Source organism: Hakea prostrata, chromosome 4 (genome assembly GCF_041222555.1).
Source record: "Hakea prostrata isolate BN-2017 chromosome 4, UWA_Hpros_2, whole genome shotgun sequence".
Lineage (NCBI taxonomy): Eukaryota > Viridiplantae > Streptophyta > Magnoliopsida > Proteales > Proteaceae > Hakea > Hakea prostrata.
This window is the reverse complement of record NC_142603.1, coordinates 52,969,309-52,995,943: the sequence shown is the minus strand read 5'-3', so window position 1 is coordinate 52,995,943 and position 26,635 is coordinate 52,969,309. Positions and strand designations below refer to the sequence as shown.

Here is a 26,635-nt window from a genome sequence, read left to right as displayed (position 1 = left end):
GGCTTAATAAGCCCTTTTGTACAAAAAAAAAAAAAAACAATTGCTATCTATGTTAAATCAAGTCACCATATAAGTGCATTTAAAGACCTCCATTGAACTTGGCCATGCCACATTAAACAATTCTTGCAACGTACCATTTATTGGACCTGCTCCTACACTAACTCTAATATGGTCATTCTTAATTTATTTTTATCGATTCTAATTTTGCTATTCATTTATCTTAGGATATTTGGTTATACCATACTGAATTTATCTGTATTTGCTTCTTAATAATCCAAACTTTTCACCAAACATCATATCTCACTTTATGATAATTCTATAGAATTATTAAACACTTAAAAGAAACACATTGATTATATTGCTCAGAAATCCATAGAACTTATTATTATTAATTAGGACATGAAATTTGAGACAGAAGGTCATAAATTCATAGAGTAGATATAGATTGTAGAGTCCTGCATGTATCCCTTAGTCAAAGAGTCAACCATGTTGTTATTTTCTTTCAATATATATATGATGAAACAAACAAAAATAACTCAGACACAGACAAAGGTAATGTTTGTTAAGATATTGGGAAATAAAAGATGCATAGAAATAATACATTTTAATGATTTCTTGGCAAGAACATGTCCATGGAGTCCAGTGGAAATAAATTAAATTAACAGAGCTGAAGCTAGGCTGGGATGTGCTGCAGACTTGCAGTGAACATCCAATGAATATCTATCTATCTTAGATTTTATAAACCCAAGAATTATTGGAAACAGAAAAAATGCTATTCTAATTCAAAGAAGACTTGGATACTAGTTGTCACCTATTTGAATAATCATCAAGTTGACATTTTTGTGTGAAAGCATGTGAAAATATCAAATGGAAGCAATAGCACTAATGAGCTGAGCAGCAGGTTCACATCGAACAGAGAATTTTATCCCCACCTGAAGAGTTCATGGCGTGGACGACAATTAATCCATTTGAATTTGAATAATGCCAACCCAAAAATGTTTCCAGTTCCTCCTCTTCAAAGCAATTTCTACAAATGTCTTTCTAAGGTTCCTTTCCCCACCATTAGTCTATCACGAAGCTCAAGAACATGACACAACACCATTACAAGTAACTAGAATTTGACTCTTTTATGGGTTGTGGTGGCCTGTGGGTCTCTCTTTTGCTTTGTTTTGTCTTGCATTATATCAAGAAAACTAAGAAAACCCATTAACTTTATCAGAGTTCGTATCATCTCTTCGATAGCTATTGACTACAAATTACAGGGGTCCACAAGATTAGATGATAATTTTTTCAAAAAATGTTTTATTATGTTTTACTAGTAGGCTTTTACATAGTTTGTGATTGTAAAGCTACCTCTTATTTCTTGTAAAGCACGATTTTAAACAAAAAGGTAAGAGGATTTTTTAAAAGCTTTGCCATGAAGGAAAACAAAAGAGTGGGGAGAAGAAGCCAAGAAGAAAGGTTGGTGCTTGGGAGAAGCAACTCAAAGTGATAATTTTGCCCTAATTGCTATCCTTAAGAAGCAGCTCACGGAGGTGCCATGGAAAATCTTTCCTATCATCTCTAATATCCAAGGACTGTCACAGGAATGCTAGTTTGTTTCTTTTTCTTATGTCCATAGGAAAGCCAATATGGTGGCTGATGCTCTGGCTAAGGAAGGTGCTACCACTCAAGAAGCCTTTCTTTATTCCCAGATCCCTCCTTCTCCAAGAAAAAAAACTCAAAGGTGTGAGGTGATAAAGAGTTGAGGGAGAAGTGTTACTGTTGAAATCCTCCTTATTTGATTTGTATGCATTGTAAGTTATAACTCATTGTGGTGTTGAATGGGGGAGCACACCCCATCAAGCGAGATGATCCACACTCACTTTATCAAGTGTAGCAGCATAAGTAAATGATAGAGAATATCAGCTATCCACGTACCATCGGAGGTGGTAGCTTACTCTCAAGTGGTTTGACGGCTCTTATATTCCAGGTTTGAATTTTCCTGCTCCTCTATTTCTCACATTGGACAGTTGTGCGCTCTTTAGTTTAGGCATGGGTCACTACCGACTTCTGAGAATTATACTAGGCCTCCGGTGGGGCTACATTGACTAAACCAGTGGTTGTATTGGTAGTTCACAAAACTAACGTTGTATAGGTCAAACTCAAAAGTCTGAACATTGTCTAGCAAGAGGGAGCAGAGCGTAAGAGTGCCCCTACCACTACTGCATTCCATTACTTTCTTAAAAAAATAAAATAAATAAATAAATAAAAAGAGCAGTTACCCACGTTGAGGATGGTAAGGTCCCCACAAGAGAGGAGAGAGAGAGAGAAAGAGAATATGTATTACATCTATTACTATTATAAAATTATTTCCTCTTTGGATATGGAAGCTTTGAGCTGTACTGCCGACCCAATACAAATATTTCCGGCCAAACATTTGCTGCGCAAGACATGAATTCTCATAAATAATTTGACCCATGGTCCCATCTACTGGAATTACCATGATGGTCCTTTCACTTTGGATTCTTTTTTCTTTCTCTTTTCAAAATCTTTACGTTTTCTCAAGAACTTGTCATAAATGTGGAGAATCAAATACAAAAGGAGAAAACCCAGAACTAGTAATTGCAAACTGAAATGCTAGTAATTGCAAATTGAAGTAACCCACTAACATAATTGAATATTTAGTTAAATAATTATTATTCAAATTTAATTTATATATAATTTTATTTGACTAAATTAACAAATTGAATTGACTCTACCAATTCCAGCTGTTGAAAAGAATTGGACACCAAAAGGCCAATTGAATTTGAATGTCCTGTACTGTTTTCATTTCCTTATTTTATAGAATACAAATATGACTGAACACGTTTTTCCCCACCCAACAAAAAATAAAAAATAAAAATCTCATTCTCCAAAGAGAAAAAAGGAAAGCGAAAAGGTTAGAAAAAGATATTCGATCACAAGATTAGGGAGGAGAGAGAGAACCGAACCGAAGTTGTTAAGGGCTTGAATGGAACTTCACGGTGAAGGTCCGTACAAATCGTAAGGGGCCCACAGCGCGTCCAAGGGGCAAGCCCGGTTCGAGTCGAGCCTGAGCCACGGTTTGCCGCTGCCGCTCCAATGCAAAAGACTAACCGGACCGGGGTGGAGATCACGACAGCTGCCTTTAATGTTATCCCCTCCAAGGCCGTGTTGGTTCCACCTGTGTTCGATCGGCGCCACGTGTCCCGCGAACACAAGAAGGAACGGCGGCAACGAGCCCAACTCGTAAATCCGGCCGCTTTTCTGAATCTCCATCCACTCTTCGATTTTCTTCGTGTACCCAAACCGTCTCCATCTCACCAGATCCATCACCATCACTCCTGTGTTGAAGTAACATGGATTTCTTCCCACGAAAGCGCCTGCAAATCGCTTATCCGACCAGAATTTAGCCGTGAAATACTTCGTGAAGTTGGCATGACAGTATTCCGGCGCTCCAACGGTTCTGGAACCGAGGTCCGTTTGCCATAGCTTGGCCACATCATCCACCACGACGAGATCGGAATCCAGGTAAATCACTCGCCGGACGCACGGCTCCAGCAAATCAGCAAGGTAATTCCGAGCGTAATTCAACGGCTGTTCTAGCGCTTGCCTCACCGATGTCGAGATCAGGTTCCTCACAATCTCTGGATCGAAGTAATACAACTTGAACTTCAACTGCGGAAACGCAGACCGAACGAGGGTTTCTAGATTTGTCTCCGACACGAGGAAATGGAAGAAGATGTTCTCCGGACACATGGAGTGCTGAAGAACAGAGTGAACCGCAGCGACGGAGCCGCGTAGGTACTCAATGTCGAGCGTGATGGCGATGTGGACAAGAGAAGGATCGCAGACAGTCATTTGGCCAGTGATTTTGGTGTCGGCGGAGCCACATTCATCTGCATTGCGAAATACCGAAGCTTTTCTGAAGGAAAATTGGCTCAACGAATCGACAGCAGGATTCTGGCTGGGGAATCGGAGGTAGCCGTCGAAATGGGAGGATCTAATGGCTTCGGCTGGAGGAAATGATTGCATGGACGGCGATAATACGATCATCACCATTGCTGCGGAGATGAAACCGGACAATCTGATGATCCAGAGCATCTTCTCCTTCTCCTTCTCCCTTAATTAGAAACCGCAGAAATCCGCGAATCTAGAAGATAGCTGGACCGCTAGGGACTCGAAAGAGGAATCAATGAGGTTCCTCTTTCAGAAATCGGACACCTTGCAGGCGAAGCAAGCTTGGATATTGAAAGGTGGATGAAAGGTAAAGCGAACAGAATCCATGAAGGCCGCGGCGGAGGCGGAGGAGGAGAAGCAAAAAGCAGAAGACGGCGGCGGGTGCTATTGTGCGCAAACGAGAGCTGCTATTCTGTTTCTGCCGCCGCGTTTCTTCTGTGTCTCTGTTTGGCTCGGCGTTGTTCGGTTCGGGGTTTGGAGAAGCTGTACCTGCAGCCAGCAGGGAACAAGTAAGAATCCTCCCAACCCTTCCTTTTCCAGCTTTGCTTTTCTCCCCACCATAGAGAAACAAACACCCCTTAACCAAACGCCAAATAATAAGGAATAATGCTTCCATAATACAAATCTAACATTCTGACCATAATTTATTATAAAGAAATGGTGGTGTGGGAAGCGAAGGGGGAAGGATTTATTTATTTTTATTTATATTTTTTGGGATTATTAAGAAATTCTTATCAACTGAAAAGGAAACACCCTGTGCCAGCTGTTTGTCCTTCTCAACTCTTGCAGTTGCAATGACATTTATATCCTATACGTAGACACACACGTCCTACGATGACTGCTTCAAATTTAGAGGGGTGAAATCGTGATTCTACTTGTTTAAAATAGCGTTTCGGTGAGTTGGAATATGTAGAAAAAACAGTTAGTCAACCATTAACGTTACAATCCATATTAATTAATTCGAATATTTTTACACTAGACGATAGAAGTCATAGAACTCAAAAACTTTGTTGTGGAATCGTCCGTCGATAGGTAGGATTAGGAGATATCGATTAATTGTGATGAGTCCACTCGCGTAATTTTTGCAGTGCGATTAGGGAGGCAAATATTTTGGTCATGGATCTACAGGATCCTCTATTAACTTGGAAAGTAAATTTTTTTTTTCCGCAAAATTTAATAAATAAAAAAAAATGAATCGTGAGAAAATAGGTTTTTTTCTTACCAGAATCACGGGTTCAGGTATCGGTTTCGCTCACCGAAATGTTGTCTATGCTTAATAAAGCAAATCCGTGACTGAAATTGGTGGAGACAGGAATTGAAATCGGGGGTAATCGAGAAGAGTGAATTAATTAATTTTCAGAGTTTGGCATTGAAAACCCTCTGTCAAATAATAATAATGATATATGGGGTTGGGGGCGGCAGTAGCCGAGGAGGGTCTGACAAATCTTGAGGCTTGGTCCTGTACGAGCAAGTACCAAGTGGCAACGCTATTTTCGTATTTTCCAGCAAATCAAGTTGGTGGTTCGCTAAAGTCCCTAGTCTATAGTCTACTGGTTTTTTCATTTGAAGAAAATTTCATTAAAGAGGGACAGACAGAAGGTGCCGGAGCAGGTGTGTACGACTGCAGGAGCCGTCTGCGAAACGAAATCATCATCAGATGAGTGGTGGTCGAAGTCGAAGAGCAGCAGCAGCAGCGGATTTCATACTAGTCGTTGAGGTATGAAGACTTTTCTGGTCTCTCCAGCAGATTTTAATCTCTTTTATAGTCATTTTTCTTCCTTCACTTCTCGTTCAATGTATAGTTGAGTTGGTGCCTCCACGGATCTCTCTCAATTTCTTATTAACGTGATTTAGATATGTTATTCCCAGATTGACACTGAGAGGGGGTGAATTAGTGTCTTAAAAAATTCACTTCAATGTGAAGTTTCTTTAATCTCGAAACAAAATTAATTAGAACATTCTCGTAGCTATCAACTGCACAAGGACACGTCCACCACACACCACAATGTGGCTGGGTCTACCAGACAGTACCACTTTGCAATCAAGGCATTCCAATATGTGCAACAAAGAAAAAAAATAAACCAAAAACGCAATGCACCAGAGTTTACGTGGTTCGGCCAAATTGCCTACATCCACGGAGTAATACCCTACCTAGGGTTTCGTATATTACTCAATACACTCCTATATATTTTGACTGCTACAACAGTCCAGGAACACCAATCCCTGCTATAGTCTAAAATGCAATTCAGACAAGGGCACCAACCCCAACCCCCTAGACAAGCTCCAACTTGTTAGGTCACAATGTAAACCAATAATTCAAGTTCCCCAAATTACATTCATGATCTAGGTTCTTCATCATTAACCATAACCTAGAAAATAATAGACAATAACTTGTGAATACGGGTTACCTCAACTTGTGTAAGATGCATGGTAACAATACTTGTTTCTCTTGGGTTATGGGCCCACCACACTTTCGCTGCACTTTTCAGACATGCTAACAACAGCCCTTTATCATCTTTCTTGAAAGTAAGTAACTACAACCATGTTCCCTTCTTTTATTCTGTTGCTTCTTCTTCCTTCTCTTTCACTTTTTTTCTTGTTCAGCAAAACAAAAGACTTCTTATTCCCAAGCTTCAGATCTCCAAAGCCAACCAACGTCTTCTGGTTTGACCTCCACACTCTTCCCAAGCTCCTCAAAATGTCCTATTTTTTTCTGCTGGAGTTTGCTCTCTTTTTATAGATTAATTAAACCCGAGTTTGAATCAAACTCAGAGTTCCTATCTGACTTAACCAAGGAGTGTTTTGACGTACAAATCGGACTAACTTAGAGATCTCCAATGAACAATCCCACCGTTGGATTTGAAAATCAAGAAGTCATGAAGCTCTCCTCCAAAAATCGGCTCAATCGGACACTGGATGACCATCCGATGAAGAGGTTGATCAAAACTGGACAGAGACCCTCAAAAACGGGATTCTTGAGTTTTCTTTATTTAAATTGGATTCTTTCTCTCGGAACCTTTTTGTGTGTTGCTGTACCACATCAAAGCCCACTTAAGTTGCCAACAATGACAACACCTTCATTTTAGGCCAATGGAACAACAAGATATTATACTTTTCTTAATCCATTTCGCTTTGAGAAACTTAATTTTTCCATGAAAGAGAGAGTAAAACCAGCGGCTCTGCACTGATTTATAGATAGATTCAATTATTCGAGCAAAGCTAGAAGCCTAGAACTAGAAGGTTCTACTCGAAACAGCACAACATGGGCAGCACAGCGCAGATGAATTCACGTCATTCACGCTATTCTATTCGAGTCCGGATCCTCACCCCGTCTGTGCTCCCCCCCGACGACTTTCCAACCACACAAACACGTGGGCCCCACAGGTGAAAATTGAAATTTTAAATTTTTTTTCAAAACATGTTTTTCACCTGTGGGCCCCCACGTGTTTGTGTGGTTGGGAAACCGTCGAAGATCCGGACTCATTCTATTACATATGTGATGAGATTCGTTAGCAATGAGATTCATTTCATGCCATGGCAGTCAAGGGCCGAGTATTTTTACTTGTCGTCCACTGAAATTCTGTTTTTTTTTTTTTTTTGTAAACGTCCACTGAAATTCTTGACATAATCTTTATAGTGGCTTTAACATATGTATGTCACGAATACTTCTATATTATTGCCCTTAAATTACTGAAAAATCTAAACCGGCTTAAACACGGCTGATTCAACATAATCCAAATCAACCCAAACCATGATTCTCTTTCTCTAGCCTTCTTCGTTGTTTTGTTTTCGCTTTTCTGCTTGGCAACTCAGTTCTTTTCCAATTGGAAAACTTAATCTACAGAGGTTTCCATGACAATATTAGTTTTATTGGGGTTTCAAATATTGAAATTGACAAACAAAACCAGTTGTTGTTGAGAACTTGTCTGGGAATTTACACGAACATTTGAAAGATTGTTGTTGGGGGTAATTGTATTACAAATTCTTCAAACATACAAAGATGAAATCGCAATACAATTGAGAGATGAAGATCGTCTTTAGCAAATCCGGAGAGCTTGAAGTTGCAACCGAACGAACCACCGATCGATGAGGTTGAGTCACACCTTGATGCTGTCTTTAAGGTAATTGATGCACCCTACTACCAAGGGTTCTTCGCACCACCACCTCCAAGATAAAGCAACCTCCAACTAGAAGATGAGGTAGTTCTTCTAGTCCCTTCAAGGAGCCAAAAGCTAAAGCACAACACTTAGATAACTCAAGATAGAAATGAACTTTGTAAAACAAATAGTGTGAGTGAGGAGTGTCTCTATTCCACACAATATGCAAGGAAGGGTTGGGTTTATATAGGTCCAAACCACACCTCCTCACAAGGGGAGAATCAATTCTCCACTAATGGAGAATCAATGGTTTGTCACTCCTCCACTAATGTGAATAAACCCCCTTGACCTAACATCCCCACTACTTGGGGAAGTAACTCTCATATTCACTTCTTTGGAATGAATAGGATTTAACCCATTCAAAGACCTTAACCCCCACTCATGGTAATGGCCATGAATGGTCATGAAGTTGAAATGAGAAATGAATGTCAAGAGTTAGAATTTGAGTAATTCCACCATTCAAGTAAGTCCACCTCATCACCAAAATCAAGACCTTTAAGACCCATGACCAATGTCATGAAGAGCCTCATAACCAAGGTCATGAAGGGCCTCCTTTACTCATGGTGCCTCATTACCACCTTTATCTCAAGGGTCCCACACACAAACGAAACAATTAAATAAAATAAATGCAAAAGCTAATTTTGAAACTTAATATATAGATAATATATATTTTAATAAAAAACCTAACAATTGTTGTACTCACAAACTTTGTCAGAGCTGAAATGTATTAAATTTGTGCAACATAGGTGCAAAATATCTTATATCTTTGCCCCAAGATGAATCAACCCAAACTTTTAAAATTGCACTTTAGAAAGATTATTTTAGGTGTAATCAGGTTGTTTTCATTGCTTAACAGAAAGAAAAGAGTGAAATTCATTGTAAAAAATAAACTTGAAAATGGGTTTATAGAGAGCCCAAAAGAGTAAGGTCCACAGGTAACTATTCAGCTCAACTCCATACAAGCATATCTATCAGTCGTAGGTTTTTTGGATTAAGGCATATGACACAAGTCTCAAATAATATTAATTAATATACAGATATATAACCATATGATTGGGTCACACCAGAATTCAAGCTTGGTTCGCATTGCACATGGAATTTTTTTTTTTTTTAGGTGGTAAAATTGCATATGGATTTACACTGTACTTGTGTGAGTGCTATCTTTAACTCTAAAATATATTATATAAGTGTTTACTATATATAAACGAGATAACCCGCTCCTTTTTATGCCCAATGTGGGACTAAGGTTTCCATTATAGAAATCATAAGAAAAAATGACATAAATAAAACATATATTTATCTTAAAATAATATACATGAGCTTCAAACATTTTTCTACCATAATCCCATCCCATTCAAGAATTCCTCCAACAATAACAACCTTCTCCTTTTCCAACTCCTCTACTTCTACAGCATACCTAAGCGATGAAGGTTCCACAAATTACACCCTTAAATCTCAAGAGTGGGATAATGATTGTGATTATGATTCTGCAACTGCAAGTCTGTCTTCTCAACATAACCCGTTGTAACTAATATATCCATTGCCGGTTTGTACCGGTCAAACCAATCTCAATCGGGTTCAATTGAGAGATAAAGCTAAGATGATCGAAGACGTCCAAAGAGGAGCAATGATCTGATGGCCATGATTTAAAGAGTATTATAAGCGGGAAAGCCAGTATAAAAGCGAGGGAAGATCCGTGAGAAGGTAAGTCTCTGAAATCAACCAAAACTCTAAGCTCACTCTGATTGAACTCCATTACTAGCATTCCGGAAGCTCCGAGAGAGCTCGTGGAACACCATCGACACCAACCGACTAGATCGCCGGAGACGAGACGCCGATCAAGACGATCGGCTCCGTTTCTTACTGTGGTTCTGTTTTCTTTCAGGAGTGAGAGGTTGATTGATCGAAGAGCAAACCAGATCGAATCAGATCTGAGGAGTTCGGTGCCAGAAACTTCGGTTCAAGGCGATCGGCAAAAGTAGCACCAACATTAAAGTAGCACCAACATAACCCTTCCCTTACTTCAAAACCCACTTTGTCGCTCATCTCTTACTCCATAGATCTCTTCCAAATCCTCCATGGTTCTATGTATGCCCTATTCTCTTCTTCAACAGCTTGGTCACGAGCTTTGATTACTTATTCCAACTCTTAGACGGAGAAGAAGACTGGAGAAGGGGACAGATGGCTTGGTTTAATATCTTGGTTTGATTTGAATTATTATGAACCAGTACGATTAAGCCGGTTTAAAATTTTAATTATATATTTCTAATAATCTAAGGGTTTTAATACAGAGAGTACATGTGGCACTCATATGTCAAGTGAACTCTGGACTACAAAGGATGTGAACTTGGGGTGAAGCTCTTGATTGCCAATTTAAATGGAAAAATTTACTGATAAAAAATGTCATCTTATTCAAAACCCTTTGGAGAAATCTAGATCTCTTCTACTTCACCCCTCAGAACACGCCTTTCTCTCTGTAAGTTTTTTGTTAAATTTGACCTCTAAATGAAGAAATTGCGCTTAGATAAGGTAAAATGCTTTAATGCCTCTTATGTAAAACTTTCACTCACAATCTCCATCTCCACCCTTATGTATGAAATGACTTTAATGCCTATTCTCACCGCAACTCTCCTTCTCTGACTCCAACAAGTACAAACTCCCTCACCACTGCAACTTCTTCTTCACTGCCGTCAGGCTCCGTTTCCAACAACTACCAAATCTAACTTCCTCTTATGAAATTTCTCAATGAACATACTAGCTAGTTAGATAAAATCTCTCCCAAACAATCTCTATTGTTTTTACTTTTTTGTTTAATTCTGGTTTGGAATTAAGGCTTTTATTTTTCAGGAGTCTCTAGGTTATTCCATTCAAGGTTTAAAGTATCGGTATCGAGTATCGTATCGGTCAGGTAATTTTAAGAGATGTATCGTCCTGTATCGAGTATTGTATTGCTCTGGCCAATGTACTTTAGTGTAATTCAATGGAGAGACGTATCGAGATGTATCGTATCGGTTGAGTAAAATATGGATACGTATCGACTAGTATCGTTTGGTATCGTGGGATACTTTAAATATTGATCCCATTCCCCTATTTCTCTGCCCTAGCAAAAATGTAAAGCCTGATCTGTAAATCGTTAAGGCTAGAGTGAATTAGGCCTTTATCTCCATCATTAAACCTGATCTGTAATTCAATTCATTTATTCACATTTTTATCGTTAAAACTAGATCTATAAATCATTACCATTTGAAGACGAGAGATTCAGACGTTTATTCGCGAATTTTATCGATCTAGAAATTACTTGAAAAAGGAAGGGAGGTAGGTGATTCAGAAAGGGAAGAGCAAGTTCCATCTCAGTGAAGACGAAACAATCCACAACTTCTTGTTTGAATAAAATTTGTGGATGAGTGTATAGTCTATTACTTAAGGGCAATTTTTATTATTTTGCGTTCAAATTTAACAGAAAACATGACTGTGGCTAACGGGTAATTTTAAAATATGTAAAAGGTGGATGGTTAATAATTTTTTATTCAACCAAACAGTTAAAAGTTTCATCCCAACTTAAGTAGACTAAAAGTAAAAACAACTCCCAAGAATTCTAGGTATTTGTCGTGTACGTTAATGCGTCATATAGTTCATTATAACTCTAATTGGTGAAGCAACATTACTTGCCTTCCACGATTAGATACAATGGTATTCTTATCCAGTGCCTTTTAACAATCTATGGATATGGATGGATGGTGAACTTTGGTAGGCTTCAAAAAGTCTCTGAACTCTTTTGTCAGCTCTATGCTTCCTGAGAATGGATGGATCAACAGGTCACCTTGTGTTCTTTTGTCTGATCCAATTCACTTTATAATGTAATTAGTCTCTTGACATAATTAGGGAAGAGTGTTTTAATTTCTCTTCCTTCACGAGTCATTTCTCACTTGACTTTTTGGTAATTCCTTGTCCTTCACGAGACTTTGTTTTTCTTCTTCCATACTTTTGATGGTGCATGGATGTGTGATATTGTTTATTAGGATCAAAGCTTAACTAATCTAAAAGTGTTGTCGGAATGAATTAATTAGAACTGCTCATTAATCACTTCTAGGTGGGTACTTTCATAATTAGCCCCTGTAACTGTTCCAACTTTCTAATATGCTAGTTCTTCATGGATGAAGAAGAGATGTGACCATTTCTATTTTCCTCGGGCACTAAATAGTTGCTAAGCTGGGACCCAACTAGCAAAGGATACGAGTGTAGATCGTCTTCCTTTACGGGGAGCACTCTGTGCTTTATTGACGGCATTACGGCTACAAATTATGTAGGGCCCACAAGTAAAAAATAATAAAATATTTTTAAAAAAATCCATCACTGTATGCGCCCCCTATAATTCGTGATCAATAGTCGTCGAGGGAGCATTGAGTGCTCTCTGTTGGGGGAGACGATCCGGGCTCAAAGGATACTAGGTCTTCAATGGACTAAGAGTGCAAGTTTGGTTTTGGTGGCCTTGACCTATCACGTCTATGACTAATATAAAGGGGCTCCACATTTGCAAAGTTGATCCATGTTTGGGTCATATTGTTACTGAAAATGAGATTTCCCCATCTCTTGGAGACGGGTTTTATTTAGGTTATGATAATTATGTAAAATACTATCAAACCTACTCTCATATGCAGGGAAGGAGGTCTTACTAAAGGTGACGGTTCTCCCAGCTTCTAATTATGCAGCCCAACACTTCAAATTACCACAAGCTCACTATAAAAGAACAAAGAGATTGGCAACAAAAAAAATTTGGGGTGACAAGGATGATAAAAAGGCGGTCCATTGGATATCAATGGAAGAAGTTAACACACACCAAGGAAAAAGGGGGTTTGGGGCTTTGGATTCAGATCTTCATAATTAGGCCCTGCTCTCTAGGGCTGCTCGACGGTTGCTACAGGAACCATATTCATTGTTTGGAAGGGTAATGAAAAGCAATCTATTACCCGAATACAATCTTCTTGGAGGCTTGATTGGGTAGTAACCCCTCATGTTGGTGGAGAAGCATTATCGAATGAAGGAAAATCCTTCTAAAAGGCTTACAATGGAAGATTGGCGAAGGAGACAAAGTGGATATATGGGGTTCTAAATGGATCCAAGGCATTGACATGAACAAGGTTTTAACTCCTATTAACTCGATTAGCAATACTATTCATATAGTGGAAGAGCTGATTCAACCAACTAGGAGAATATGGAAAAGGGAGCTAATTCAACAAATTTTAGAACCCGATGTAGCTACAACCATCTTAAGAATGCATATACCTTTCTATCCTTATGAGGATAAACTGATATGGGGTGCAAATAGAAGAGCTTTGTTCTCTATCAAATCAGCATATCATCTACTCAAAAATGAAAGTGAAGTAAAGGAGAACCGACAACCTTCTACTTCAATAAGAGATGCTTAGGTTGATGTACCAAAGGAGGTGTGGAAGAAAATTTGGAGTTGTCACACACTATCCAAATTAGAAACTTCATATGGAGGGTGATTGCTAATGGGGCTACATGTGGAGAAGGTTTCTTGAGGAGGAATCTAAATATTGATCCTTCTTGTAGTTGTTGTGGGGAATCTCTAGAGACCATGGATCATGTCTACTTCTCTCACCCTTGGCTAGAGCCACTTGGTTTGATAGTCCTTTAAGTTTAAATCTAGGTATGGACTCACACATGATAGTAGCTGATTGGGTTGTACAATGGAAATTATTTTCAACAAATGGGAAGGCAGAGGGTATACAATCCGAATGTATAGCATCATTTATAATGTGGCAACTATGGTTAGCACGGAATGAAAGAGTCTTTAGGGGTTGTCATATTCAACCTATTGAGGTGATAACAAAGGCTTCACAATACTCAAAAGAATTTATGGACAGCAATTCACTCAAGGTTGTGTAGCGCAAAAGGGGGCTACAAGTCAATGAACCCGTCTCATAGTCACCTCCTCCACAAGGTACTTTTAAGGTGAACACAAACACGTTGTTCATAGCAAGTCCACAGCCAAATATGGGTTAGGTGTTATTATAAGAGATGAGGAGAGCTATTATTTGCTTGCAAAATCAATTCTTGTGGAGTTTGTGGATATTTTGGATGGTGAAGTAACGATAGCTAATCAAGGGCTTTGGAGGCATTAGAGATGGGCATCTTGACAATGGTGATTGAAGCAGACAACAAGGAATTTATCTCAATCCTAAATGACAGCAACAATCCAGTTCATTTTAAGTGCTCAGCTTATAGTTTTTTATATTATTTTTCTAGCTTCTCAATTTGAGAATTATAATTTTTTCTATGTTCCTAGAATGGCTAATGTTTTGGACCAAAAACTAGCAAAGGTGGCCTTGTCGATTCCAAGCTCAACATCATAGCCGATAACCACTCCGTGGCTGGACGACTCTTTTGCTATGTCCCACGAGCTTATCTCGATTTCTGATTTTTAATGAATGAGCTTTAAAAAAAAAAAAAAAAAGTGTTTACACAGTAATGACCAACACCTTTGGTCACCTCCTAGTGAATAGGTCACGAATTTGAGATTCCCTGGTATATATAGTAGTTTCCAAACACCCCAACCCACTCCCCCCTCCCCCAAAAAAATTTAATAATAATAAATATTATGCAAAATATTCTAAGACTGAATTGTATAGGTGGGAACTTTTCACCTGATACTTCATCACTTGTCAAACAGTGAGTTGGATTGTGTTGATTTGAGAGTGAATTTGAAGCTCTAGTTGTAGAAAGATGCGTAAGAATTAAAATTGACAGCAAGCAGCCATAAAAGTAAAACCACTCCAAGAGCTGGTCTGGCAGGTGAACAGGTATGGGATATATATCATATCAGGCCTCAATATTATTCTTTTAAACTAGTTGTTTGTATCTTCATTTGCCCATTTGGGGGTTTCAAATAAAAATGTAGTACATCTGGGCCAAAATAATAATGAGGAAGGGCCCAGATGTACTTTACTAAATTCTAGCTGAGGATGAATTTTGTTAATGTGAACCATTTTCAGATGGTTAATTTGATCCAAGGACAGATTTGGGGATGTAAAACAGTGTCAAAAATTGACATGAAGGGGTTTTAAAGCACACAATCTTTCGAGTGTCAACAAGATTGGCTGGAAAGGGCCTTTCAAATCGATATCAGCCACAGTTGATCCAATAACTGAACATTCAAGAGGGTTTGGTTGGACAAGAGGAAATGAAAAAACAGGTTGATGAAGGAATCCAAGGTTCTAGGATCCATCAATTCATCAACTACTATTAATGGCTTTAATGTTGGGAAAGCATTACCTGAGGCCCAAAAAAGTAACCGACTGTGCCCACAAGCCATTAGCAAGACACTTTATAGAAAAACCTAAAACCCTAATTCCAATGTAATTATAATTTTATTTCAATATTAGTAATTGATCCAAACCCTATTTCAATTATAAATACAACCAAAACCATAAATACATGGACCCATAGAATATAAGACACCCAAACCCAACAGAAATTAGTCTACCTTGCAGGATACCCGACTAACTACCTTTTGTACTTTCAATGCCTTTTAAATGTCATCCGGAAAAGTTTGGCATATATCCAACCCTTGACTTCTGAATTATTCTAATGCAAAATGTCGTTGCTTGTAATAGTAGCTCTCTCTTTTTTCTTTTCAATTTTTCATGAATTTTTTTTTCCAAAAAAAAAAGTATCTATTTAATGTGGAAGTTAACTAGTCAAACTAGATAATCAATTTTAAGAAAATTTATGTTTCATTATATTCTTACCCAAAAAAAAAAAAAGAGATGTTTCATTATACTTGTATTTAAGCTCTCCATTGTAAACAAATTCAACAAGTTATTGGAATCAAACTAGAGTTTAGCCTTTAGCTTTACGAGGTTTTGAAGTGTTGCACTTTTTCTTTTGGTGGATTTCTTTTAGGTGGCAAGTATCATACCTTGAGTGTTCACTTGTATTACCTTCTGCTTGTATCATTTAACAAATTGCGTTCATTAATTGTTAGCGGCGACTGTTGTAAGGGTTTCCAAGTCGTGAAGATCATGCTTTTCAACTCACATGCTTCCTAAGAATGGAAGATGAACAAGTCACTTGCGCGTTCTTTCTTTTGCACCAACCACTTTGTAAGAATAGAATTAAATCTCTTGACTTTGATACCCTAAAGACAAAAATGAGGGGTTTTGCCTGCAATTTTCAACATATCATCTTCAAACGGTTTCAACTTTCTGTAATTTATTATTACCCCAAAAAAAATCTTTGGTAAGTTTGGTTATATTGCTCTGGAATCTAGATGTTTGGGACCAGACTATGGGGTGTTAGATGCAAGGAGGGTAAGTTGTAGAGTTTTGGGACCAGAAGCATGTAAAGGACTCAACAAATGCTAGTTACATTATATTATAATGAATAGGTAGGGTAGTGGTTCTACCCCCAAAAACAAATAAATGGGAGTAGAGCAGTGAAACAACCAAAAAATTATTTTGTTTGGTGGGTGAACAAAGTGGTACATTCACCTAAGTGGGCCCTTAATATTAATGAAAAGGGGCCCATATATTCTGTTCTAAAATTGGCCAAAATTGGAATGTGGGTCAAGAACAAAAATGAATGTTGAGTTGGTCTGGCTAATCATTTTCTTGTTCTAATCTTGTGATTTGATTGAAAAGATAACTGAAAAAGCATACCATGGGGAGAAGGAGCAGATGAAAGAGACTTAATTAAAGACACTTTAGCAGACATAAAGAAGTTTGAAGCTTTTCCACCCACAAAACCAATTTAATTTAAAGACAGGAAAATGTTTACATCACCCCTAGGGTTATGAATTTGGATCACCTCTCTATTGGGGAACACATACTTCTTTGATGTTTTTCCATCATACATAGAGATTGGATCTTTGGTTTATATACTGATAAAATAATTCAAAGGTGTAATATTCAGTGGAACTCACATGAATCTCACATTTATTATACGGTAAAAAATTGTCAGGGGTCATCTCCCCGTCGGGGAAGCACAGTGCACCCCAACAGCTTCCCAACCACAAAAATCAGTGGATCCTAATGATGAAAAAATAATTATTTTTTTTTCTTTTCAAAATGTGTTCTTTCACCAGTGGGACCCACTGGCTTTTGTGGTTGGAAACAGTTGAGAAGTACTCTGTGCTCCCTCGACGAGGAGCTGATCCCGACACCCCAACTGGGAGGTTGATCGGTGATCCAATCTCTTGAATTGTACCCTAAAATTAATGCACCCCTTTTAGTTATCTAATTTAAAAGTCAGACGTCCTCTAGGAGAAAAATATATCTAACACTCCTTATCATTAGGAAATCACGATTATGTGCAGACGTAAGTTAAAATTTTTCAAAAAATAAGAATACCCTTAAACAAAAAACCCCGATTCAACACTCATTTTTGTCATCCTCTACTCCTCATATTGCATTATTGCATGTTTTACATGATTTCTATAGTATAATTTCTTTTTCTTCTCTTGCATATTATTCTCAGGTAAAATTAAAAATAAATAAATAATTTGAGATTAGTAATAAGGATCTAACTTGATATATTAGATAACTCCAAGAATAGCATTAATTTCAGGGATAACTCCGGCCCTGAAAATTTCCCTAAAAAATATGAACTAAAAATTTAAGAACCTAAAAGGTTATTCTCCCTGACCTAACTAACCGATTAAAAATTAATTTTTAAATGTAAACCCAACGAACTACACATAAAACCAAATTCAGGTTGAAGTGAGCTCAATGACCTAACTTTCTGGTGAGGTGGGACCCACAACCCAAAGCCCATTTAATGAGGCCCACAATCTTTGTAAACCTGTTTTTTTCCTGACTTACGATCGCGCATGCTCATCTGTCTCTGCTTTTCTAAACAAAACAAAGAAAAACATAGAAAAACAAAGAAAACCAAAGACCAGAAGAGAGAAAATGATTGACAAAATAGCAGATTCTGGTCTCTGTCAATAACCCATTCACACTTGGTTGGTGAAGGGAAAGGGTTAGCCAGAAAGCCCAAAAAGGCCCACGGGCCTGGATCCATCTCTGCTGATCCAAAGCCCAAATCCACCGGCAACGGCAACGGCAACGCACACTTCTCAGTTCCCAGCTCAGACTTGATTCAGTAATAGCTTCACCGCCGTGACCAACCCAGAAGAGCAATAACTACCAGAAACCAATAAATGCAGGATTTGCAACTCCAAGGTCTTTTCATTCTAATTTTCCGGTTGGTGGGGGTTCAATTAGGTCAACCCATTAAAGCTTCATTGATCTTGTAGGTGAGAAGAGAAGAATAAATAAAAACTTAAAAAGGGAATCGATTTTTTTTTTAGCTTTTTTTCTGTTTTTCATTCTAATGGGGTAAGTTCAGTTATGGATTATGAGAAAGGAACAATACAGATTACAGAGTAACTAAATCAAAAGATACAAGATAGAATTTAAGTAGAATAACGATCTGGGTTTGATCCTCAAAAGAGAAAATACCTTTAAGTTGCAGGTTTTGATCTGGGTTTCTAAGATCTTGCTGTAGCAGCTGCTAATCTTGCAGCATCATGAGGAAGTAATTGACCTTGAGCCATCAATGATTTATAGATCTCAATGATTACCTTCTGGTCATACTCCTTCAGTGTCGGTTTCGCCATTCCAAATGATCCACCACCACCACCACCATAGCCGGAGATGAAGATCCTGGAATTAGCAAATCCCAGCATCATCTTCACATAGGCATCTCTAAGTCCCCTGAAGAGTTTCTTTGGTGAAGCCATACCCGCGAAGAATCGCAGCTTTGGTGTCACCTTGATCCGCCAAAATCGCTTCCTCCGCCGCTGCTGTTGTTCCTGTCCGGTGCCATCTTCCGAAGAAGCAAACAGCTCCACTCGATTCTTGCGGCGGCGAAACCGATTGGACCCATCAAGACGCTGGTAGTCTCTTCTCTTCCAGTTCTCTCTCAGTCCCTTATACAAGCTTGCTGATATTCCTTCCATTTTTTCTAATCTGCAACTCTTTCTCTCACTGGGTTTTCTTCCTTATTTGCTTCCTCTGATTTCTCTCACTGGGTTTTCTTCCTTACTTATTTGCTTCCTCTGAACTCTTTGGATTTGCAATTTTGACACACAGAGGAGACGGTTGTGGGTGTGGTTGCAAATTACTATCTCGCATTAATAGGCACCAAATTTCTTTACACGCTTTTTCTTCACGGACCATACACCGCCAGCATACGTTCATACTTTCTGAATGGTTTCTTTAAGCTTTTTTTTTCTTTTTCTTTTTCTAAGTAATCCTTTACCTTTTTTATTCATGGGCCATAACTCGTGAAAAAACATCATCTGCTGTGCACGGCAATACAATTTATACCAAATAGAAGGCTGTAGTTAAAGGCTTGAATTTAAATTAAAATAAATTATTAGTCTTTTAATTTTTTTGTTTTCTCAGCCACTTAATTGGCATATTGGTGCATTGTTGTGCACAGCAGAGGATTTCATCAGCATACGTTGATACCTCATTTAACTGTAAATATCTATGTTTATCTTATTTAAATAACATTATCATTCATCTATAAGATTGAATTTGCTACCCACAACGAGTAGGAAAATTAGTGGTAAAAGATCTGAACCTCTGTGGTTGAAAAGGGAGAAAATGGGGAAGGTGTTGAGGGATAGGGTTTAAATGCAAGATCTCCTTAGTTCTACTATCTTTGCATAGAAACAGTCATATGATAAAGTTTTTGTTCTATTTTTCTATGTTTGGGTAACAAATTGTTTCTATATTTATGTAGCAAACAATTTTTCTTGTTTCTATACATTTTCATGGTTTTTCACTATTTATGAGTAATGAAACCATTCATGGTTACCCATAAAAAAATATAAATGAAACAAAGAAGAAACTTTGAATACTTGGGATTTTGAACTAGGAAGTTTGTTTTGATGAAGAAAAACACAGGAATATTCTTATGCCTTTTCAAGAAAAGAATGTGTTCGTTAAGTTTCAAAAGACTAAAATTGTGTCAAAGTGTATTTTCATTTAAAAAATGAAAAAGATAACACAACAAACAAACCAGATTATGCATACAAGTTTTGGACTGTATAGTAGGGTTTGGCTAGATTTTTTTTATGCTAGCTCATAACGTAACATATTAACCCTGCTTCTTTATTCTGGATTGAGACTGGCAGCAAACACTGGCTGAGTTAGACCGTACCTAATCCAAATACGCAAGGGAAAAAAATACGCACACAAGAAACAATAGATTGAAATATTCTATACAACTCTCAAACTACTCCTACAGTGCTAAGGCACATCCACGATTCCTTCTATTAAAGTTATGGGAAAATAATTTGTGGTAACTAAATACCAATAAAGATCAAAATTTCTCGTGTATGAGAGACTAACAGGAGTGCAAACTTCCGGCGAGCATGTTATTGTTTCCCCTCAATTCTTCAGGCCTTCATCTATGAGGAAGCTAAAGGTCATCATTTCTTACGTAGTTAGTTTTGTTACCATTTCCCTTTTTCGATTTAACTCTATATACTCTTATATCATTATGATCATCTCTAATATATCTGGTCATTTTCTGGGGGAAAACATAGGTCAAAGGCACCACTATCAATTAGGTTTGGAATTGAAATATTGATATAGAAATATTTTGAACCAATCTATCCTTATGTTAGTACTTATTTTTAGGGTTTTTATATTGGGGATTATTATTGAAGCTGTGAATCCATTTTTATTTTTTATTTTTTTTGGTAAAGTGAATCCATCATTTTACTTTAGAGTAAAGTGGGTGTTACCATCATGAAGAACCCAATAATCGAAAGCCTATCAGAAAGAACCACAAATATGCTTAACTCTTAAGCTTCTATGTGTTGTTTTATTGGTTTTGGCATTTGGGGCCTAAAATGCATGAAAAACAGGTTCACCAACCGTAAATAGTTAATCAGACATTTTAACCTGAGTTGCAAGTTACATTTTGAGTGAAGTGTTTCTATTTAACAGCATGTACCAATTTGATTTCTTATCAAGAAATAGTAACATAAAGTCATTAGAAATGCATGCTTTTGTTTATAGTTGCATTTGATACACCATCACTTAAGTGTGATTATACATTTTTTATAGAAGAAAATTTTAAATAACCCAAAAATGAAAAGAGCAAGTTGATCCAATTAGGCTACAAGCAAATTTGGTTTGAATCCTCTTCTCAATCACAATTACAATAGTTTTTTTTGGAAATAACTATTATTGGACCTCTGTATTACAACTTAGTTACTATCTTATTTTAGGGCCTGTTTGGTTACATGAATCCGATATTTATACCCGTTTGGTTGTGAAAATCTCCAGAGATTTCACTTCTGCTATGAAAATGATAAACATTTGTACATTAAAAAAATCACAAATGAATCCACTGATTTCATTTCATAGAGTTAGGTTAACCAAATAGTAAATTTATGAATCATGACTCCATAAATTTGAAATCTATAGATTTGGAATTTCTAGATATTTGAAATCTCCAGACTCATGTAACCAAACAGTCTCTTATATACTTTTTGAAATTACTAGTCAAATCTCAAAATAATCTTTAATTAAGCCTAATCCCAAAGTGTAACATGGTCGTATAGGGGTTGGAAAAATTTTATCTTCTATACACCACACAAAAAGAGCAACGTCATTTTTTTGTAAATAGTTCACTTGCTTTCTTTTCTTTTTTTCTTAGATAAATAGAGTTTTATCTCGACTTTTTAGAATCTAAACAAACAAAAATTTAGGTTAAAAGTCGGAGTGTAAATATTATATCTGCATCTTATTATATTCAAACAGATTTGGATAGTGATAATATTATATTTGCATTCTATTATATTCATACAGATTTGGATAGTGATAGTGATAATATTATATCTGCATCCTATTATATTCAGACAGATTTGAATAATATCCTATTGGTTTTCGGAAAGATTCATTTATATTCGGATGATAGTCGGATATTTTTTTCTCAAGCAGATTCTTCTAAATGGATATGAATACAGATTGAAATATAAGTTTTTGACATCTTATAATTTTATTGGTAAGCACTAAGTTTAAAATTTAAGAATTTAACGATTTTGATAGTTATTTTATCAGAGAACCTAAAAAATGGTCAGATATCTGGAGTAAACACTCTATAAAAATAAAATAAAAAATTCAAATAAATGACTTAATTGGATAATTTTGTCGAACAGAAAATAATCAGTAACAAAAGGGTATACCTTATCGGCATGCTATTAATAATCGAATAAATTCAGATACCCTTGAACGGATGCAAATGCACATTTAAAAGCGAATATCAATAATCCATTTACACACCCCTAGATAAAAATGGTATTTCATATAATATAGTCATTTGGCTTCTTAATTCTAGAAAGATAAAACAGATATTAGACATTTAATAATAATTATTTCTTAACACCAATGAGTGGTAATAGTAATTTTATAATGGATAAGATTTTTTTAATAAATAAACTATAATAGAGGGACAAAAGTAATTATCTTTTGTTTTATTATCTTATTCAAGTAATAGAATTTAGTTATACCTTTCATCTAGTACTTTTAACTCTTGATCTTTACAACCAAGTTTATCTCTCAAAAGATGACTAGGTGACAACGTTTGACTTCTTAAAAAGCTACAAGGCTGGGTCACTCTAATTAGTACAGCCTAATATTGTTTTATTATTTTTAATTGTAATCTTGTACAAAGCATCAACTGATTTTAGTTATTAAATCTCTCATGATACATCAATCACAGATCACAACAAAAAAGCTTTTATCTCTTAAATCTTGACTGTGAGACAAGGATGGCCCATTGAAATAAGTTAATCAAGATGGTTATCGATGTCTTCAAGGCTAACTACTAGTGCCTAGTGGAACTTGGTTACCGGGAACAACATCAATATCATATTAAAGTTTGGGCGTTTTTAGGTAAGACAAAAATTCTAGAAATATTGGGCAAGTCAAAAGCACCAATTCTAATTTTCTGTGTTTGGGTAGGGCGTACATTCACGTGTTGATTGATGAATACAATGCCTATGATTCAAAACAACTTAAGCATCACATAGAATATCTAAAACCCAAATGCATGCCCTACCTAAATGAAGATCTAGGTCTCAATCTTAACCTAACTATAATTGTAAAAACAATGATAAAATTGAAATTTAGAAAGAAAAATCATTAATTGCACGAAATCATTCTTTTTCATGAAGAAAAAAAGAAATATGAGGTTCATCTGAATTATGAATCATCTACGTGTAAATCTCAACTGGAAATTTATCAAGTCCATTTCCTCGTTAGAAATTGATCATTTCTTTGTAGATGTGTAACATGTGTTACAACATCATATCAAATGATTGAAATTCATTTATAAATCATATTAGAGAATTCTTTATAAATTACATTAAATAATTGATAAATGTAACTTATACATAAATTTTAACCATTTGATGTAATGTTGGGACACATATCACACATTTACAAAGAATAAATGAATGATTCATTTGTTATTAGAAAGAGACCTGATATGGGTCCTTACTCAACTATACCTTCTGCATAGCTTAATTATATCATCAAAATTTGTGACTCTTTAAGAGGCATTGATCATTGCAAAATAGGAAATGCTATGATGGTTTACCAATCTCTTCTCAAAGTTTTACAAAAATATTATGTATTTATTAATATAATGACATTTATATTGTCTACCCATATATTATTTCTTAAGCAAAATCATTAGCAACAAATTGAGATCCAAAACTATTAACTACAAATTCCAATCCCTTAGCTAATCTTTCTGGGTATACAAGAATCTATCAACAATGTTTGCTTTGAGAAAAGAGAAATCCAACCAATCTAACAAACATATGTATGTATATATCAGAAACATCCATGGCCGAACTAGAAAAAAAAAAAATGAAAACCTAAACAAAACATTTACAGGAAAAAAAACCCTAGTTTCAAATGTAATTTGAGTAAAGCAGAGATCAAACCAGGTTTTGTTTTCTCCTAAGCTTTCTGAGGCACAGCCTTCGATCCCTTGGTGGACTTTGATGCTCTCCACGGGGTTGGAGCTCTCTTCTTCTTCATACCTTCTGGAGTTTTAACTTGACTCAACCGCTTCACCTTCTTTGTTAAAGCCTTTGGTTTCAGTGTGTTCAACGGTTTCTTCTTCTTCTCCGGTGAAGAAACCGTCACTGCTTCCTTCGTTTTCCTCACCTTCTTCACCTTCACAATTTCTTTCTTATCCATCTTAACAGTGGAGGTATCACCAGAAGCTTTCTTCTTCTTCTCTCGGTTTGCTTGATCTACAACGCTACTAACCGACTTGACCTTCTCGGTTGCAGATATCTTGTACGAATTTTTCACCTTCACCAGTCTCTCTGATTTGGAGAATTTCTTTAACTGCACAGACAACACCTTCTTAAAATTTGGAGGAAGCCCCGATCCATACTTTTCATCAATGAATTTGGCGATTGCAGGTTGGCTTGAACCAGTCCGATCTTTGAGTGAAGCGATCGCTTCAGTTATCATCTGTTGAGAAATTCAAATTCAAAGATAAACTAAGTGTTCAACTCTGTAGAAAAGCGAAGAACATCTGAGAAGGAGATGCAAACCTGAATGTAAGGTGGATGTAGGAGAGTGGTTTTCTTCATCTCGGAACTGGATTTTGAAACCGCTGCTGTACGAGTCGATGCTTTCGCCATTGCTTGATTCTTTTGAGATCTGCAAATCAAGTTTTTGAAAATTTAAAATGGAAAGACAAACACTGTAGAGAGTAAAAGCGGAGGGAACGTATCCGAAATTTTTTTTGAAAATCAAACGCGTTCGCCGATTTTTATAGGAGAAGAAAAAACTGTCTTGCGTGGAGAGAGCTTATTGGATAATTAAAAGAGAAACGGATTGATTAAAGATTATACATTTCTGACCCTCGATTACGGTTTCGATCCACGGTCGTTTCGTTGTCAGTTTTTCGAGTTTTGTCTGCCAGACCAACTACGAGCCGTTCTGGCCTGGTTTTACGGTTCTTATCAACGCCGGCTCAATCGATCATAAGAATTACAACCCAACCAAGGCCAGCCCAGCCCAGCTCACTGGGTGAAAAATGCAGCACAGGCCCATGTTGGGCTTAAGGTGGGCTTTTGTCACGGTGAACATCATGTATAGGGGTGTCAATTTATAGCCCAAACTGTTAAAATCGCACCGGCCCGTTATAGCCAGAACTGGCCCGAACCAAATCTTAATGAGCCTTAATTGGGCTGAAGGTTGTGGGGCTCACACCAACCTAAAACCAAAATCGCAACCCGTTTTGTAATTTTACATTAAATAATATTTAAATCATTATATTACCATTAGATGGTTGGTATCGACAATTAAAAAAATTAAGCATGAATTCAAATATCAAATAGTCATTTTACTACTTGATATCTAGGTTCTTGATTTCTATAGAATGGGTGGAGTTTTTTAATGGAAATTGACCAATACCAACTTTGCTTTGCAGATAATTTTCGCTTTTGTTGTAGGATGCTCAATTGTTTCTTTTGTTCTTTTTCTTACACACCATAAACAATTAGTCAACCCGAATCTAAACCAATAGTTAGCCCAAACCCACACCCAAACCACACTAAATCAAAACCGGCCCGAAACCGTTATTTTGCTAATGGGCCATATTTGTGCTAGGTGTTTTTCAGCTTGAAACCGCCCCAAATCGCATTGTTGACACCCCTAATCATGTATGACAAACGAGAAACTGTCCTCGTGACTTTAGAAACATGAAGTTGGTGTTATGGTTCAATTAAAGGTGTCAATTCATAGTGTGTGGTTTCTATTTGCAAATAAAACACAAGGTTTGGTAGACTGGTAAGTTCCATACTTCTTAATGGAGAGGTCATGGGAGCACTGTAATTAAGCCTAGATTCACTACTTAGTCTAGATTTAAATTTCAACCCCTTAAGTAATTCACTCACTTAAGTTTTAACAATATGCATGTGAGTTAATAAAACTGTCGAAATTTAAATTTGAATTGAGCATTGAATCTAAGCAGTCAATTGCATCGAGTTCTCCCAAGCAAAATCTTGTTTGGCACAGAACACAAGGTCACATAAGTCTTTCTATAAAAATTTCAAAAAAATTAGATGGACAATACAAAATTTTTAGAAATTTGAGGGAATAAACTCTCTGATATTTTACGATCACACATTTAGAAGGAAATTCTACCTAGACCATCTTCCAAATGACCACATCACCACCAAAAACAGCATAAAAGAGATGGCGTCATGTGAGGGTGTGGGAATAGCACCGCGCAGAACCATCGTTTTCATGGTGAATAGCTGAGAACCCATGCAGTTTTGAGAATTTTCTGGTAATTTGGCAGAGAAAAGACTAAAAGTGAACCATTTCTACGTTCAGTGTGAAGTTCACTATGAACATGTTACATGTCCAATCTGTGCGTTCTCTTTTCGAGCTGGTGGTCAAATTTTAAGGTACCAGCGCATGTGATGGACCCTACTG

The 26,635-nt window shown here is 36.9% G+C and overlaps 3 protein-coding genes across 3 annotated transcripts; all 3 read right to left on the bottom strand.

Annotated features, from left to right (window-relative positions):
• Nucleotides 1-2,686: 2,686 nt before the first annotated feature.
• Nucleotides 2,687-4,554, bottom strand: LOC149019568 (putative galacturonosyltransferase-like 7). Its single transcript, XM_089153547.1, has one exon. It carries the CDS (start codon nucleotides 4,102-4,104, stop codon nucleotides 3,001-3,003), a length of 1,104 nt encoding a protein of 367 aa, XP_089009673.1. The 5' UTR covers nucleotides 4,105-4,554; the 3' UTR covers nucleotides 2,687-3,000.
• Nucleotides 4,555-17,695: 13,141 nt separating this feature from the next.
• Nucleotides 17,696-19,576, bottom strand: LOC149019567 (uncharacterized). The gene has a single exon (XM_089151059.1). The coding sequence runs from the start codon at nucleotides 19,099-19,101 to the stop codon at nucleotides 18,631-18,633; it is 471 nt and encodes a 156-aa protein (XP_089007185.1). The 5' UTR covers nucleotides 19,102-19,576; the 3' UTR covers nucleotides 17,696-18,630.
• Nucleotides 19,577-21,990: 2,414 nt separating this feature from the next.
• On the bottom strand, nucleotides 21,991-24,924 carry LOC149019566 (uncharacterized). The gene is made up of 2 exons (XM_089151058.1): nucleotides 24,742-24,924; nucleotides 21,991-24,658 (listed from the first exon to the last, which is right to left on the bottom strand). The coding sequence occupies exons 1-2, from the start codon at nucleotides 24,829-24,831 to the stop codon at nucleotides 24,134-24,136; spliced, it is 615 nt and encodes a 204-aa protein (XP_089007184.1). The 5' UTR covers nucleotides 24,832-24,924; the 3' UTR covers nucleotides 21,991-24,133.
• Between the last annotated feature and the right edge of the window lie 1,711 nt (nucleotides 24,925-26,635).

What these genes read in the sequence shown, in the direction of transcription:
- LOC149019568 (XM_089153547.1), bottom strand. Translation starts at nt 4,104, where the DNA reads ATGCTCTGGATCATCAGATTGTCCGGTTTCATCTCCGCAGCAATGGTG.
- LOC149019567 (XM_089151059.1), bottom strand. Translation starts at nt 19,101, where the DNA reads ATGGAAGGAATATCAGCAAGCTTGTATAAGGGACTGAGAGAGAACTGG.
- LOC149019566 (XM_089151058.1), bottom strand. Translation starts at nt 24,831, where the DNA reads ATGGCGAAAGCATCGACTCGTACAGCAGCGGTTTCAAAATCCAGTTCC. An exon ending in TACATCCACCTTACATTCAG is followed by an intron (nt 24,659 to 24,741) that starts GTTTGCATCTCC and finishes ATTTCTCAACAG; the next exon opens with ATGATAACTGAAGCGATCGC.